Raw genomic sequence first — 16,906 nt, 5'->3', positions numbered from 1 at the left:
TAACTAAATCATACACACATACATCTATCTATCCATCTTTTTGTGAAAACAATACTGTGGCCCTCACCAAAGTATAATATTTCGCCAGTAACAACTCCTGGATCAACTCTAAAATGAATGTTCTCCCCCTTCTTTCTTTGGATCAAGAAAGAAGTTGAGATTTTGCAGAAGGAACTGATAAAGATTATCAGGGATGGTAAAACATCCAAAAAATACAGCAGAACAACATCAGTGTGAATTGGAAAATCCTGATGGCAGCAATGTTGTTTCTTCCCATTCCCAAATTGATGCCTTTGTTGATGTGTCACTTCCTCATTGCGCTTTGCATTAGACAACGTAGCCCCCTTGAAAAAAGAAGGTGATTATTCACATGAAGCTGGCTCCCTGGTTTAATTTAGAGCTGTGTTCTTTAAAACACAATGCTAGGAAATTGGAGAGAAAATTGTACTCTACACATCTAGAGGAATTTTACCTAATCTAGCTATCTAATAATCCTAGTTTTCTCTTTAGTACAGTTGCCAAATTTACCCAGAGTCATAGCTCTGTTGATCTATCTATTCCCTTAGCTCTGAGCAGAAATGACTTTATGGGATTATTCATAAATAAAATGGATTCTATTAAAAATAAAATCATTGGCATCCTCCCAAACATGATTACCTCATCCCAGCTAGTCAGAGTGTGGCACTAATAACGCCAAGGTCATTGGTTCAAGCCCCATACTGGCCAATATAAAGTTAGATGTTTCAAAGTTCTCCCCAAATGCAAGATATTACAAGTAAACCACTGTTTACTTGAGATTGGTGCTGCACATTCTGACCAATTTTTGGGATTATTTATATCAAAACTTATTTTCAGAAAGTGTCTTGCTGCGGGTTTCTGACCTAAGCACATGAAAGATCTTAAAACTGGTCACCAAAAGCTAATTTACATTAATGTGTTTACAAAGAAAAAGAGGTGAAACAAGACAAAATATTCTCTTTCACTTTAAACATGTCAAAGGTCTTTAGAATTTGGCTTGTAAAAGATTTTGCATTTAAACCTGCCCTTTGATGTCAAAAGGCCACCTTACCCACAAATGCAGATAACTTTTCACTGGACTGGTTGAATTTTACTGGCCTTTGGTTCAAAGTTGTACCAACACAACAATAGGAGATTTGTAATATTTCAGTCTCTAAGTGGTTAAATATCAATAATGAAGTTGCAGGCGAGTTGCGTAGAACGTTTTAAATCGAGAAAATAGAGGGCTTTCATGGCCGGTTAGCTCAGCCAGTCAGAGCGTGGTGCTAATAACATAAGATACAGTATATTCTTTGAAAGTTGTCACCAATACAACTGAAGTTAATGGGCTGGCGCGCTGGTAGGCAAACTGCACTGAAGCCAACAAAGTCTTGAGTAGGGGAGAACAAAACTTCTCAATGAAAACCAGTGAACTAGAGCAATAGGTGACATACTGTAGGTTAGTGACATGAGCATGATTGGCAGGCACAGATAGGCTGAATGAGCCGGGTTGTAGTGAGTGGGAATTTATAAGACAGCTGAACTGGGGAAATACCGGAAGAGATAAACACAAACAAACGAGAATACACTAAAAGACTAAGCACAAAGGAAATTAACTAAGACAACATCTTGTAAAATAGCCCCCCCCCCCCCCCCCCCCAAAAAAAACCCCCCAAAAAAAACAAGACTGTATTAACTGGAATGGTTTTTACTTGGGTGTACCCCATTCCCAGTTCCTGTTTTCATTCGGCAAATGGAATGTAACATAAAACTCTCTCCCTCTCTCTCTTTCTCTGTCTCTGTCTCTCTCTCTCTCTCTCTCTCTCTCTCTCTCTCTCTCTCTCTCTCTCTCTCTCTCTCTCTCTCTCTCTCTCAAAAATAACACATGGGTTTTTATTTTTTAGGTAATTTTGACACCACCTAGATTAAGTCACTGACTAAGGATGAAATCTGAACAAAGTCTGAGTCCAGGACATTTATTCTTGAATCACTTTCCATTCAATTTTACTTCAAGTTTTGCTGGCCTGCACGAGTAAAAATTATTTTGTTCTCCCCAGGTGAAACGGTACAAGATTACCAAGTGAGCCTTGTTATGTCAGAGCGCCCTCTAGCCATAGAGGTGGAGAACACATGACGATTGTTTGACTTTTTTTCCATCGAGATTTGTAAATCCACACGCAGTTTATCTTCAACCTGCCATATTTTTCACCTTGGCAGTGTGTAAATCCTTTGCTTATGTATAAATATAATTAAAAAGGTGAGAAACTAGGTCAGGATTTCTAAACCGAAAGCATTTAAAATCTTAGTGGGAAGCAGCAGAAAATCCTTCAACAAGATTATTTTTCAGACACTAACCTTAAAAAACAAAAACATTTTTTTCTTGCTTAAATATTACACTTTAATGCAAGACAATCAATTACAAATAAAGTAGAACAAAAATAAGCTACATGGTAAATACAGTTGAAACCAGGAAACCACTCACTAAATAAAAAGACACATACGCTTTTTTTCTTACTGTGTGATGTGAAATCTGAATAACCTTTTCCTGGTTTTAGAGCTTTAGAATTACCACAATTATTTATATTTGCTAAACACTAGAATAACGAAAGAAGGATTATTTTGACAACAATTTTTTATTTTCTTCATATTCATAAGTTTACACTAAGATCAGTATGCCAGTTTGGGAATGCCCAGATAATGATGTCATGTTTATTGACAACATCTGTGTTGATTTGAGAGAAACCTGTCGATGTTTTCAAGGCATACCTAAAACACTCGCTGCATCCAAAATGTTCTATTTATAGCTCCTTCCTCTTGTTCCTAGCTCCTGCTCCTTGACGTTTCATGAGGTCAACAGTAAGAACTCTATTGTGGGTAGGGAAGGAGCTTCGGACTGATGTGCCGATTTCGGACAGCCTTTTACTCAAGTGCCATTGTGCGTCGGAAATGCACATGGATGATGCGAATCAGGCCTACAGCCTTGCGAAAAATGAACTACAATGTGTCCGCTCTGTTCTCTCTGGACATTTTCATTCATTTCTGTGAAGTTGGGTGTTCTTATACGTTATGTCACACAAAGGATTGTGGGATTCCTTTTAGCCCCTTACCGCCGATAAAGGACCTGATGAGCTTCCTTTGCTAAAGGAGCTATGAGAGGAAGCATTCAGGCTCCCTTTCCTACCTCCTTCTCTACTCACTTCACTATGTGGACAGCACTTATTATGGTGACCTCTGATGCACTTCCACTTTAGGTGACAAGTCCTTGCCCAAAAAGAGGTTTTGGGATGTAACCAGAGGCTCTGGCTCTTTGTGTAACGTGATGGGAAAATCAAAAGAAATCAGCCAAGATACCAGGAAGAGAATTGCTGTCTTGCACAAGTCGGCTTCATCCTTGGGCACATTTGTCCGTCTAAACAAATCTAAACAAGCATAAAGACCATGGGACTGTCCAGTCATCACAACGCTCAAGAAGGAGACAGGTTTTGTGTCCCAGAGACGAACGAGCTTGGATCTGAAATGAAAAGCGTGCCCCAAAATATATTCAGATTTTGAAAGAATTTTAAAACCTGATTCTATTTGTTTTGTGTCTTTTGGTAAAAAGATCAAATAAAGAAATGTTAAAAAGGATAAAGGGCTATGGGTAGAAAGAATCACTCAGTCATAGAGTGCCAAGTTAACCTAACATGCACATTTTTGAGTGGTGAGAGGAAGCCAAAACACTGAGAGAGAGCAAGCAAACTCCACACAGACAGGCCCCTGTCTGGATTTGAACCCAGGACCCCCTTACTGCTAGTCAACAAGGAAACAAGGCTAACAACTGCCCCAACGCACAACCCAAGTTAGAACACGGAGAAAGACTTTAGATTACTTGGCAAAACAATACACTTGATCAATGGAAAAAAAAAAACTTTGACTTATGCTGCCTCTTTGCCTGGTTGGATTTGAAAATGTCTTTGTAAAATACCTCAGATTGGATGGATCAGATTCACCCAGAATCTTATACTCTTATTGGTATATCAGATTGGACGGAGAGCCTTAACAAACATTTCTCATCAATTTTTGTCACAAATTCTCAAGTTTGAGGTTCAGGTCTTGTCTTTGACTGGCCTGTTCTAACACATGAATATTGATTGAAACCAATAAATTGTGGCTGTATAACTATGTTTACAGATTGTTCTGTATTTACCTCCATCCATCTTCCCATGAATTCTAACCAGCTGTGATGTCCTTACTGAAGCATGATCCTGCCACCATCATGTCACGGTGGGGTGGCATATTTAGTGCAATGTGCAGTGTCTTTACACACGCTTTTATTAATGTTTATGGAGTGCAGAACTAAATGTTTTGACAGATTTCTCCACTTGAGCTGTGGATCTCTGCAGCTCCTTCAGAACTACCATTGACGTCTTGGCTGCTTCCTGGATTATTGCTTTCTTTGCTTGATCTATCAGTTTAGGGCGCAGGCACAGCCATATCTTAGTAGGTTTTCCACTGAGTCAGACATTTTCCTTTTTTTTAAAATAAAAGATGAAATAATTTTCGAAGCCTAACATATTGTTTTATAACCTAGCTGTGTTAACTTTACAATGTAATTTCCATTCATTTCAGTTATGCACCTGGACTACTGAGGTGATGGTCTAACACATACAATTTGAGTAAAACAAGAAAAAAAATTATATGTAACATTGTTAAGACCGGTATCGAATAAACTCCACAACAATCTATTTTTATAGCCGCAGAACTGGCGAAAAACAATGTGCGATGATTAAGTGCGCATGCCCCTGTTTCCAAGACAACTTCAACAGTTATTCAGTGTTACTGTGTTTTGACTCTGAATAAACAGTTTTAAAGGGGGGAAACAAAACAGTACACACACAGAAACGCCGTCTGGACAGAAATAAAGATAGAAAGAGGGTTAATTTTGCCATCGATTTATGGTCATTTTGTTTTTCAGCCGTGCAAACCGTTTCGGCAAAAATAAATAAATAAAAAAAAACGTTTCCGTTGAACCCAACTTTCGTCTCCTTATCGTGGATCGCTGAATTATGCTGTGGAGAAGCAGCCCCCCCGAGGACCTCACAATCAAAACAAATCGACCACGCGTGCTTTTCCCGCAGCGATGACGTCATTTGGCCCCGCCCCTTTCCCCCTGCAAGTAAACAGAAAAGAGCGAGGGAAGCGCTCGTGCCAGCCGCCGTGACCGAGCTGGATGCGAGAACTATGCGCCGCGGCGTTAGAGACGGGCGTTGATCTCTCTCCTCTCTCCTCCGCCATGTGCGGGCTCCGCTCCTCGCCGCTGTCTCGTTCCGCCGCGCGATGGTGAAGGGAGAGGCGGAAGTGAAGTCACTTTGACACCACCGTCCATGTTATTGTTGTTATTTTTGGCAGGTCTGTGATGAGACGTGCTGGGGAGCCGTTTGCTCTCCGAGACACCGAGCGTTCACGGTACCGCAGGCCGCTCCGGAACCAACGCCGCGCCTCGCCGCCACCGCTGCCGCCTCCTCGCTGACCCGGAGACAGGAGCCTCGCTGGCGGCTGGGGGGGAGGAGGAGGAGGAGGAGGAGGTGGTGGAGGAGGGTGGCGTGAAGACCCAGCTTCAGCTCGGCTCCTACGCTCCCAAAAATAACACGGCGACGAAATCAGCCCGAGACGCGGCTCCGGTTTGGTTCTGTCTGTAGCAGGAAGGTGCCGCCGCAGACATGAACGGTATCACCAAGAGCCGGTTCGAGGTAATGACACGGGGAGGGAGTGGACCACCCACGGCTAAACTGTTTGTCTCCAGTAGAGTCTTGTGTAAGCAAACCGTGTCTGAGTGAGTGTGTGCGTGGGGCTTTGCCCCTAATTTGTACACGCAGTCGGGAGCTGAGGCGTTCTTGTTGGTCAAGGGTAATCCGAAATCCCGTTGATGTCCACCCCCACCACCACCACCACCAGCAGCAGCAGCGGACAGCGCAGACACGGAGCTGAGGACTGCGGGACAGACAGCAGGGCTGTGGCTGGGTGGGTGCACAGGGTCTGTCGCCTGAGGTTCCAGGCTGCAGCCTTCATGTAGTCCCCACTCTGACCGGGCTGGAGTGGACAAGGGCTGGGCAATCCTCACACTTCCCCCCCACTCTGTAGGGAAAAAAACAACAACACTACACATACATGTCATGAGGGACAGAGCCTGCCCTAGGCATGAGCAAACCAAGCTGCTGCCTATGGTCCTCCGGGGCCAGCAGGGGGCAGGCAAGAGTTCTTCACCCCTTAAGGCCCATTCATACCCTACGTTTGGCCTACACGTCCGTATTTCTGTCCGTGCGTTCTATCCGTTGACTCCTTCATACCTCCGTCCGTTGAGGTGCGCAATAACCAATATTCCCTCTAGGTGGCAGTGCTGAGCGCCAATGATTCGTCACTGATCAAACACGGCGACGGTCCAATACGTGATTTTGCTGTATTTGCTCCGTAAGTAAACTTTTTGTTTGTCCCTGTGCCCCGGACACGACACATCATGTGTGTGGGTAGTTGCGGACAAGCTCCGCAAGTCGTTCCTCGAATCCCGCCATTGTTTAAAGCCCAGAATTCTAACCTTCTTCGTGATTTTGTTGACATTTTGTACTACAAACTCAATAGCGCCCCCACCGTTTCCGGTAGTATTGCTCCGTATTGATCCGTTTTGTCCGTAAACGTAAGCTCCCAATTTTCGTGTCAAAGTACGGACGAAATCTACGGTTAGAACGTATGAAACACTCCACACGTATCCGTATCAGTCTTTTACGTGAGGTATGAATGGGCCTATACACGCAACATAAACCCTAAAGACGTCGCAGATTTGCAGATTAAGGTTACGGCCTTGTATTGCCGTTTTAATTTAAAGGAGCAACAAGTAAGACATTTACTGTAAAATTAACCAAAACCCTTCTTATTTGCCCATCAGGATGGAAGTAACTTCACCTATAAAAAGTCGGTCCTCTCCATCAACAATGTCTTCGTCAAAGTTTTCCTCCTTTCTAAATTAGAGGCAGGGCGTGGAACGACTTTGGTGCAGTGTGTGGCCCGTGTTTACTTCCTGGTCCCGGAGTCAATCATATGAACGTTCCCAGGGTTCCCAAACAAACCCGGAGCGCAGCATTTAGTATTTTATTTTTGGCAAAAGAGCAGCAGCCTGCTGACATGGAAGCCAGCGAGAGAAGTGGGACCAGAAATGGAACAAAATGCAACATCGTGCACTGCAAAAACGTAACTAAAAAAAAAAAAAAATGTTCTTAAAATGAGTGTATTTGTCCTTGATTTGAGCAGGTAAATATGATGATTTGCCAATGGAATAACATTTTTGCACTTAAAATAGGAAGAATTCATCTCCTTCATCTTATTTCAAGTGCAGGATGTCTAATTAATTATCTTATTTTAGTGGTTAGAATACTTATTCCATTGGCAGATAATATTATTTACCTGCTCAAATCAAGGACAAATACATAACATTAAGAACATTTTACTTATTTTTAGATCCATTTTTGCAGTGTGTCCACATCCTGTTTAAAATGAAGTGGGGGGTTCACAGCAGCGACAGACCGTTGAGGAAACGGCACCGGCCGACGTCAGGTGGCAGGCTGTTGTGTATGTGGTTTGAAACACTAGTTGTCATTATTACTTATTGCTTCTCTTAAATTTCATTTAAATGCAAAAGTTTAATTTGGGCTTTAAAACCTGCTAGGCAGTTGTTATAATTCAAAGCTACTTGGGTAATCGTTTTTCCTGCTTGTGTCTGTGCTCGCTGGAACTGCAAAGAGCTCTGATGCCCATCGCCAACAGGGTCCAGCCTGGACGGGGCAACGCAGAGACTCACAGGACAAACGGCCACGCACACTCCCTTATGCCTAAGGGCAATTTGCGATAGCCGATTAACATGTTTTGCCTGTCGGAGGAAGCCAGAGGGAATCCATGCGTGCGGAGGGGGAGAACCAGCAAACTACATGCAGAAAGACCCTGGGCTGGGATTTTGAGGCAATTTTGCAGCGCTACTTACAGAAAAAAAATGACCGTAAACATCTGCTTTATTCAGAACAGATGAGCAACAATTATTCCTGCCGTTGGCGGAATACTCGATAACATTGATCGATACACCAGGGACCCTTTTGTCTCAATCATTTTATGATTTGATTGTGATTCACAAGACTTGCTATATTTAGTCGCAGATTTCTAGTGCTTGCTGGGCAGAATGGGATCTGCATATGCTGGAGTAACACAAGTATAAGAAGCTGATATCAGCTGTTTAATCCGTCAGGCTATCTGGTCCAGCATCTAGCTGGAGAGAGGAACATCTGTTATAGTTCTTTTTTTTTTTTTATTTGTGTGGGACCGATCAGCATTGATCTGGGCTGAGTATGTTGTGGGTGATAGTTGCGTTGCACAGTCTCAGCTCTGTCTGCTGTAAACGGGCCGTGACAGAGAACCCCGTCACAACCAAGCACATGTTGGCGTGACGTTGAATAGCGTCTTTAAGCTAATTTGCCAACGAGTTTGTAGATTAGTGCAAGGCGAGACGGGGGCGGTGACCCTGTGATGTGCTGCATTCGGCACACTGGATGCTTTTAAATTAGCTGCACACAAAAAAAAATCCAGTAGGTCCAAAATGCTAGCTGTTACTTCTAACGGAGCACACTTTGCCTCTCTGCGTTTTAATTCCCAGCGTGTTCGGTCCGACGGGCGCTGAGCACGCTTTGTCTGACGTGTTGCTCGCACATTGCTGAGATTCTTTAGGGTTTGACTTGATGCTACTTGACTTTCTCACATGCTCGGCGCGATTGAATCAGAACGGGAGGCGTTGGTGTTCCTACATGAAAACCAGGGCATGGCGGGGACAAAAGCTGTTGGCTGGCAGGGAGACGGCAAGCTAACTAGCCAACCGTCAGACGCCTGAGACGTCTTGTATTTGGGTTGTACGAGAAGGCCCCGTGGTTGATGCACCACTTCGATAAATCTCTTGAGGAACAGGAATATTGTCTCTATTGGCTCTGCTGTTGTCATAACTTAAAGGAGCAGTTGCTTAAGGCTATCTGCGCTAGACTTAACTTGCAGATGCGTATGCTGTGATGATTTTTAAGTATCCTACCATAACCAGTTTCTCGTGTCTATGAAGGTCTCATTGTTTGATGACTGTGCGTAGAAAGTTATTTTTTCTTTACTGGCTACCAGAGATTTCTAAGATTCATTGCACAGTGGCACAGTTTTTAGCACTATTGCCTTGGAGCAAGACGGTCCTGGGTTCAAATCCTGACACGGGGTCTTTCTGCACTGAGTTTGCATGTTCTCCCTTGTGCATGGATGGGTTTCCTCCAGGTAGGCTACTTCCCTGCCGCAGTTCTAAAATACGGCATGTATTTAGGCTTCCTGGTCTCGCTAAACTGCCCTTAAGTGAGATTATGTGTATGTATGCTTGTTTGTTTGTTTTGTGGGTCTCTGTGTTGCCCTTCGATGGACTCGCGGCTTGTCCAGGGTGTATCCCGCCTCCTGTCCAATGACAGCTGGAGATACAAACCTGATGGATGGGTGTATAGAACAATTAGTTTCCCAGTTTAAGGCAGTAAATGGACTCATTCTTTGCTCATTTCATCATATGAGCCTCATGACTTTCTTGATTTTAAAAAAAAAAAAAAAAAAAAAAAAAAAAGTTTGTGTTCTCGCTACTTTTCAAGTCAGTGACTCGAAACATTCGGCTTGGATGGAAAAGTTTTCACCAACTGGTTTAATAAACTGAGCTTGACTGCAAGGTTTTCTACCTAGGATCCAATGGGAATGCATGCAGTTGAATTAGCAATTTCCTACATGATTGAACTGACACTCTAGTGTGTTTCTGGGCATAAATTGGATTTCTATGTTTCGATAATCGCCTTTTTAGATGACATTTGTTGTGAATCAGATCTATACAAATAAACTAAACTGAATGAAATTAAGTTTTCAGTTTATAAGTCTGGTCCTAGATGAGTCATGTGTGATAGATGTGGTTTTAAGTGGAGTGTACTTTTAAGGATGTTCTCGGAGACATTTTTCTCTGCGTGGTCCTTTTTTTTTTTTTTTTGACAGATTCATACTCCCCTGTTTAATTTAAGGACATTAGAGATTCACAGTTTCCAAATTTCGTCATATAACCAACAAGCTTTAAGCTGCAGCAGCAACTTCAGTTCTTCTTAGGTTCCTGGAACATTTCTGGATTTGTTTATGGAAATTTTATCTTGGTCAGCTGCAAGCAGCTGAATGCATCAGTTTACACCCATTCTCCAGCGACGTTCCAGAACGTTCTGGATCACTTCAGGACTCTCCTTAAGAAGCTGCATCTCTGCTTTGTGATTGGTGTGTTTTGTTGGACTATTAATCTCAACGCCAGCCTGAGATCTTGAGCTTTTTCTCCAGTTCTCCATATTTTCGTTATTCCATTCTCACCTGTCACAGAAAACGACCTCCTCAGCAGGAGACTGCCATCACCTTTTCAGACTGTAAGGGTGGGAATAAGAAGGGGATTCTCAGCGCCTGGTTTGCTCTGCGGATGCTAGAGGAATCAGGAGCATATAGTTTAATCTTTATTTAATCTGCGAACCAGAGCTTGCTCCTAACTGCACTGAGACTTGTTCGGGAGTTAATTTTCTCATTCTCACCAGGCTGTCATGAACCTTTAATGACGTTAGGACTTTTGTATTGCCACTGTGTCATGAAAGCGTGATAGAGGGAGTTCTGCAGAGACCTGTCTGCTGAAGTCCTCTGGATCTGATTATATAGACCCTTTTAAAGAAATGTAGAAAAAGTGTTTTCAGTGTGCTGCTCTATTAATCATCTCCACTGAGGGATGGTTAGACTGTTGAAAACGCCGTAAGACAAAAAGTGATATACAGTGCCCTGCGAAATGATACCCCCTGTCTCTACTGGCTTTGTGCATCTATTCCTTTACCTGTGAGACTGGATGAATACAGTTTGTGAGCTTCAATTTTCAAGTCTTTCTACAAAGATTCTCGTTCATGGTAAAACCTCACGTTATTTTGGTTACATGCTGGAACCTCTGCCACAAGTTTGGCCCTACATCCCATGAGGTAATAGTGGCACTGGAGGTAGTCAGACTAGAGAAAAGCGCTATACAAGTACAAGTCATTTTTTTTCCCCATCCATCTTTTTTTTCCTTGAACTTTGATCAGTTTCTCTGTCACCCACGGAAGAGAGGCACCCCTATAGCGTGATGCTCCCGTCCCAACAGTTCATGACGGAGATTGTGTGTTCTGGGATGATGTGCGCGCCGTTTGTTTTCCACCACGCAAAGTACTTTAAATGTAAAATGGTAAACGGCTTGCGTAGCGCTTAAACTAGTCCAATGACCCCAAAGCGCTCAGTCAGTCACACCCTGACGGCGGTGAGCTATGTTAGTAGCCACACACTGCAAAAACAGTACTAAAAATAAGAAAAATGTTCTTGAAATTAGTGCGTTTGTCCTTGATTTTAGCAGGTAAATAAGATTATCTGCCAATTGAATGAGTATTTTGACCCCTAAAATAAGATAATTAGATATACTGCACTTGAAATAAGACGATGGAGATGAGTTGTTCCTATTTTAGGTGCATAAATCTTATTCCATTGGCAAATCATTATGGTTATTTTTAGTTCCGTTTTTGCAGTGCAGCTGCCCTGGGGCAGACTGACAGAGGCGAGGCTGCCACACAACAGCGCCTCGGCCCCAAATAAATGTAGGTAAAAAAAAAAAAATTCAAAAGCGGGATTTGTGAAGGATTTCATTCCATAATGGCTTTCTACTACCAACTCTTTGATAAAGACCAGATTCTCCCATCTGAGCGGTGGATCTCTGCAGCTCCTCCAGAGTTACCACGGGCCTTCTGGCTGCTTTTTCTAAGTAATTCTCAACTAGCTCAGGATTTAGGTGGAAAGGCTAAGCAGCTGTGTTACTCTCCTATCCTCTTCAGACAATTGGCAGAACATTACTCCACGGGATGTTGAGCCCCTGTAGACTTGTGTCTCAAATTTGCCTCCTACTGCCACTGCTCCTGATGCAATGGCGTTGCCTGTTGATGCATACTTCACCCATACCAGGGATTGTATTGGAAGCACTTTTCCATCGTGTGGTGATCGGCGAGTGTACTACCGATGTTCGGTCGTGGTTCTGCAGGAGTAGGTGGAACAGCAGTGCTTTACAGAAACATGCCGTAATGGCTGCATCGGTGAAATAATCTACATTAGAGACTAGACATTTGATTTCATTTCTAATTTTATGATTACGTCTAAAGTCACTAATGTGGCATCCTGCTCACGTTTATATCTCTTGTATGGACAATATTGAAATGAACTGATTTAGCCTCTGCTTCACAGGAAAAAAAAAATAACTGCATCCTTTGTTATTATATACTGTAAGCGACTGAAGCTGTCAGCTGTTTTGCTTAATCACGCTGTTTGTTCACTAATGTTCTTTAGCGGATCTCTGGGGCCCGAGAACAGCTACATTTATACTGAGATTAAATTACGCACAACTGGACCCTGGTTACTAATAATGTGACTTCCGAAGGCAGTTGGTTGCACCGGATTTTATTTATGGGTCACAGAGGGACCGGGGCTGAATTGCTTGCCCTGGCATAATGACGAGCAGAACCTTGGATAACGCAGGAGCTTGAAATGTTCTGAAACCTTTATACCGGCACACTGCAGCGTTTGCTGCGTATACATTTGGTGTTAAAAGACGCTTTGGCCGCATCAAAGGTGTTACAGGGCTTAATGCAGTGGCAGAGGTGTGAGCTGCGATGAAACGCCTCAAGTGCGCTCAGATATTTCGAGCATCGTTGCCCCTTCTGTCGTTACCATAGAAGAGCCGTTAACATTCAAACCAGTTTGGTTAATAATTTGCTGAAACCAAACAGGACAACTCCCTTTCTTTTGTCTTTTTGACCTCACAAACTGTAGCCTTCGTTTCCTCATTCGTCTCCAGGTTCTTCTTTCACTTTTGTCCTTTTTTGACAAACTATTTGCATCCTTGTTTGTCTTTCTCTGGTCTTCCACTGCAGTTCGGTTTCTTTTCTTTTTTTTTCCTATCTCTTCTTCCTCTTTCATTCCTCTCTCCCCCCTCTTTCCTTCACTGCTTTCTGTCTTTAAAGAGGTTATGTCTGCTCCCCGCATCCACCCTCGCTCTTCCGTGCGCCGCGATGACGCCGCTTCCCTTTGTTTTCCTGTTTGCATGCGACACAGCGGGGAGTCCTCCACATTAGATACACTCGCTGACTCCTTTAGGACACGAGTGTGTCGCCGACAGGATGCGCGAGTGCCTGCAGAGGAGCTGGGATTCTGGGTGCTTTGCCCTCATCTAAATTCATAGCCCGACTCGATCGGGAACGTTCTGAGGCTGTTCTTCACCCAGAATGATCGGGCTTGAATACCCTACGAGTGTGTCGGCCCGTGTGTGTGTGTGTGTGTGTGTGTGTGTGTGTGTGTGTGCCACTCAGCAGATGGCCAGACATCCAGCGAGTAGGCTAATTAAGATAAGCATGCCAACAAGCTGACCAGGCTGACAAAATTGTAATCTTGCAGGGAGCGGACATGAGAGGCCAAATGTGTCTCTGGTGTGTTTTTACTAGCATAAGTTAAAGCTGTGATGGCTCCGTTTTGAATGACCGGTGTAAACAAGTTGCAGGTCTCTGTTTCTGCTCATGTCCGACACGAACAAAACAATAAACAGTCTTGGCTTTTGCCGGGTTTTTTTTATTTTGTTTTTTTTTTATTCCCTCGTGGAGCTTGGATTGACTTACATGTTTATCAGCTTATTAAACCTACAATCCACTTACTGTTATTGTTGTTTGTCTTGTGTCTCTGCAGGTGTTCTCAAACAGCGACGAAGCCCCGATTAACAAGAAGCTCCCCAAAGAGCTTCTTCTCAGGTAGGGCTGGAAACGCAATCTCTCCCGCTCAACATCACCAATGCACTCGATCGACGGCGTAGGTCAGGATTGTGCTGCAGACGATTTTTTTTATTTATTTTTTTTGCCTTGAGGTGGTCGTTTGTGTGCTTCACATGATCTGTGTCAGCCCCCCTCGGCCTGGAAATTGTTAAACGTGTGACCCACAGACCAATATTACGTTTCACACCAGCTGCACACATGCCCACAAATCTGGCTTAATGCACGGCGCCACGCATTCTCATCCTCGCAGGGTTACATCGCTGAAAGAGGCGCACCTGCAGGGGACCTCCCCTGAAATGTGCTGTTATTTCGGTGCTTGAGCGATGCTAGATTGCGTGTGCATGCGTGAAACACTCCTGAGGCCTATGTAGGCTGTATATCCGCCTGTGTGTGTGTGTGTGGATGCTATAAATAGTTTGTCTTAGCTTGTGGGGAATTCCGCAGTGCTGTGCTCCTCTGCTGCTCCATCTGCACTCCAAAGAGGCTACAAGTCCACCCATTAGCACCATCACACTTTCACTGGTTGGAAAGAGCAGCAGGCGCTCTCCAGCTGCAACCCATGACCCGCTGTCACATGTGTCATATTGAGACAGTTACACAACATCAGCTGTGAGGAGGACTCATTGTGACAGCAGTGAATCTTGTCTATAAACCATTGATTGTGGTTTGGCTGGACCAATTTTATATATAAAATGTATTACTTTTTTTGTTAGTGAAGGACACTATTTTTCCTCTGGCATTTCCACTTCCACGGTAGCTAGAAAGAGTTTTCTTATATGCATAAAATAAAAGGTTTAAACTTGATAAGATAAGATAGTCTTTATTGATCTCACAATGGAGAAATTCACTCATCACATCGGCTCATACAAGAAGGTGTAGAGTAGGGAAGGTGCATTCAGTTATATACAGTGAGTCTTCATATATACACTGGATCAAAAAGAATACAAAAAAATACAAAAAAGGAAATAGGAATGGGCATATGATGTCTTAGCTGCTGGTATTTAAAAAAAAAAAATAGATATGTATTTTTTTTTTACCAGATTAGAGTGTTGCTTTGTGTACTGCTGCTGCTGTCGTCCTATACTTTTAAACACAGAACTCATAGGGATGAATATTAGATTAATGATAGATAGTCATAAAAATCTCCCGAAGGCATAAAAAAAACCCGACGTAAATTTCCGCCTTGCTGGAAATGCGACAAGCAATCAGCTTGTGAAATCAGCAGGATGACGGAAAATGAAAACACATGATCCATTTCCCAACTGTGATCCCAGCAGAGACAACACAAAGAAAGCCAGAGAAAGCACAAAGGCTGCAAGAAATAGTTTGAAAGAAAACTATTTTTGCGAGGAGGCATGTTAGCTGGAGTGGCTAGACTTAAGTGGACCCTGGTCATTTTGATCCTTCGCCATCTACGGTTTCAGGTTTTTGTGGTGTCCTACTCAATCTTTTTGCTTATAGAATGGAGCTGCCTGAAACGCCAATTCACACAAAGAACAGGAAGACTAAATGTATCACAGCAAACGTTTTTTTCTTTCCCCCCCTTCGAAATTTCGTTAGGGTCTGTGCTCGCTAAGGCAGAGGTGAACGAGGGTCTGGCATGTTTTTCTCTTTTTGGAGGAGCCTGCTTATAACTTCATATTGTTTAGGTGTGTCCCAGCAGAAAAATATATGAAATGTACAGAATCCTTAAAGACCAAAACTGCCCACTGCAGCCTTAGGAGTTCAAATGGGGATTTCTGTGTACTGTAGTAATGTTTTTAAAGAACAGTTTTATAAGAACTGCTCTCTTGGGAGCGAAAGGTAAAGTTGCCTCCGCTCCATCCGTTGTTGGAGCCGGGGGGCTGGTGCCCATCTCCAGTGGTCACTGGGCAACACTCTGGATAACACAGAGACACACAGCACACAGGACAAACAACCATGTAACCAGACTCACACCTAAGGGTAATTTAAAGACAGCAATTGACCCAACAGTTATGTTTTCGGACTGTTGGTGGAAGCTGGAGTACCCAGAAAGAATCCACTCATGCACAGAGAGAAATGAAGAAAGACCCCTCACTGGGATTGTAACCCAGGACCTTCTTGCTGCAATTGGCAGCAGTGCTAGCAGTTGTTCCCCTTTGCAGTCGACCTTGGCTCCTAATATTCTTAATTGATTAATGGCAGGAAGCCTAGAACCAAATATTTTGAACACTGTAAATAGTAGTTCTCAAAGACAAAATGGTTTTGTAAGGTCAGAGCTTCGCAGAGAAGTGTGATTGGAAGTCGGCCACAAAACTGCTATTTCCATCTTTTCTTGTGTTAAATGCACGCTAATGTAAAGCAAATGCAGCCGGCAAATTGTCAGTTTCACTGTTTGCTTATAATGTTAAACTGTTAAGAAATTACACCTGGAATGGAAAAGTCACGGAGACGACCAGAGGATAAGATGATTGTGTGGACATTTGCTGTGCAACTATTCTTGTAAAAAATGCTGTAAAGGTCTTCAGATGACTACCTGTGCTGCATTTTCATACTGGAGTTTAATGTAAGAAGTTTACAAATGCACATTTTAAATATTTGTCAAAAACTTGCCAAACTGCTGAATGTAAGCACAGTGCCAATGAAAAAGTTACAGACACAAGTTTATAGCTTTTAACAGGGCTGGACAAGATGGGGGGGGAAAAAAGCATATTGATAAAACAGATTATAGGTAATTATCAACAAATTCAAAACATATGTTTTAAGTGCATCCCTAGCCATTTGATGCTGTTGCTTAGCAACCATTTTTTAGATACAGAACATACAAACACTGAATTCAAACTCAACCCTTTATTCAACCAATTTTTTTTACCAGAACTGCAAGTTTTTAAAAAAAGAAAAAAGCGTACTCTCTGAAGGGGGCGGGGCTTGGTGACTGTGCGGTCCTGGATCTGCATCTGTGATTGGTTGGGAGGATGTAATAACTGTAATATTAACCTACATGGCTAAAATGCAAAAGTAAGGAAAAC

General features: G+C 43.0%; 1 protein-coding gene across 1 annotated transcript in view; it reads left to right on the top strand.

Moving 5' to 3' along the window:
* The first annotated feature begins 5,041 nt into the window (after window positions 1-5,041).
* Window positions 5,042-16,906, top strand: part of fbxl2 (F-box and leucine-rich repeat protein 2) — a 34,929-nt gene continuing 23,064 nt past the window's right edge. Inside the window, exons 1-2 of the mRNA XM_036145130.1 lie at window positions 5,042-5,726; window positions 13,834-13,895. Of these exons, the coding sequence (XP_036001023.1) occupies window positions 5,697-5,726; window positions 13,834-13,895 (92 nt within the window). The 5' untranslated portion in view covers window positions 5,042-5,696. The remainder of the gene's footprint in view (window positions 5,727-13,833; window positions 13,896-16,906) is intronic.

Source organism: Fundulus heteroclitus, chromosome 13 (genome assembly GCF_011125445.2).
Source record: "Fundulus heteroclitus isolate FHET01 chromosome 13, MU-UCD_Fhet_4.1, whole genome shotgun sequence".
In the NCBI taxonomy this organism is placed as follows: Eukaryota; Metazoa; Chordata; class Actinopteri; order Cyprinodontiformes; family Fundulidae; genus Fundulus; species Fundulus heteroclitus.
Note: the sequence above shows the minus strand (reverse complement) of the source record. Positions and strands in the feature narration are given on the sequence as shown.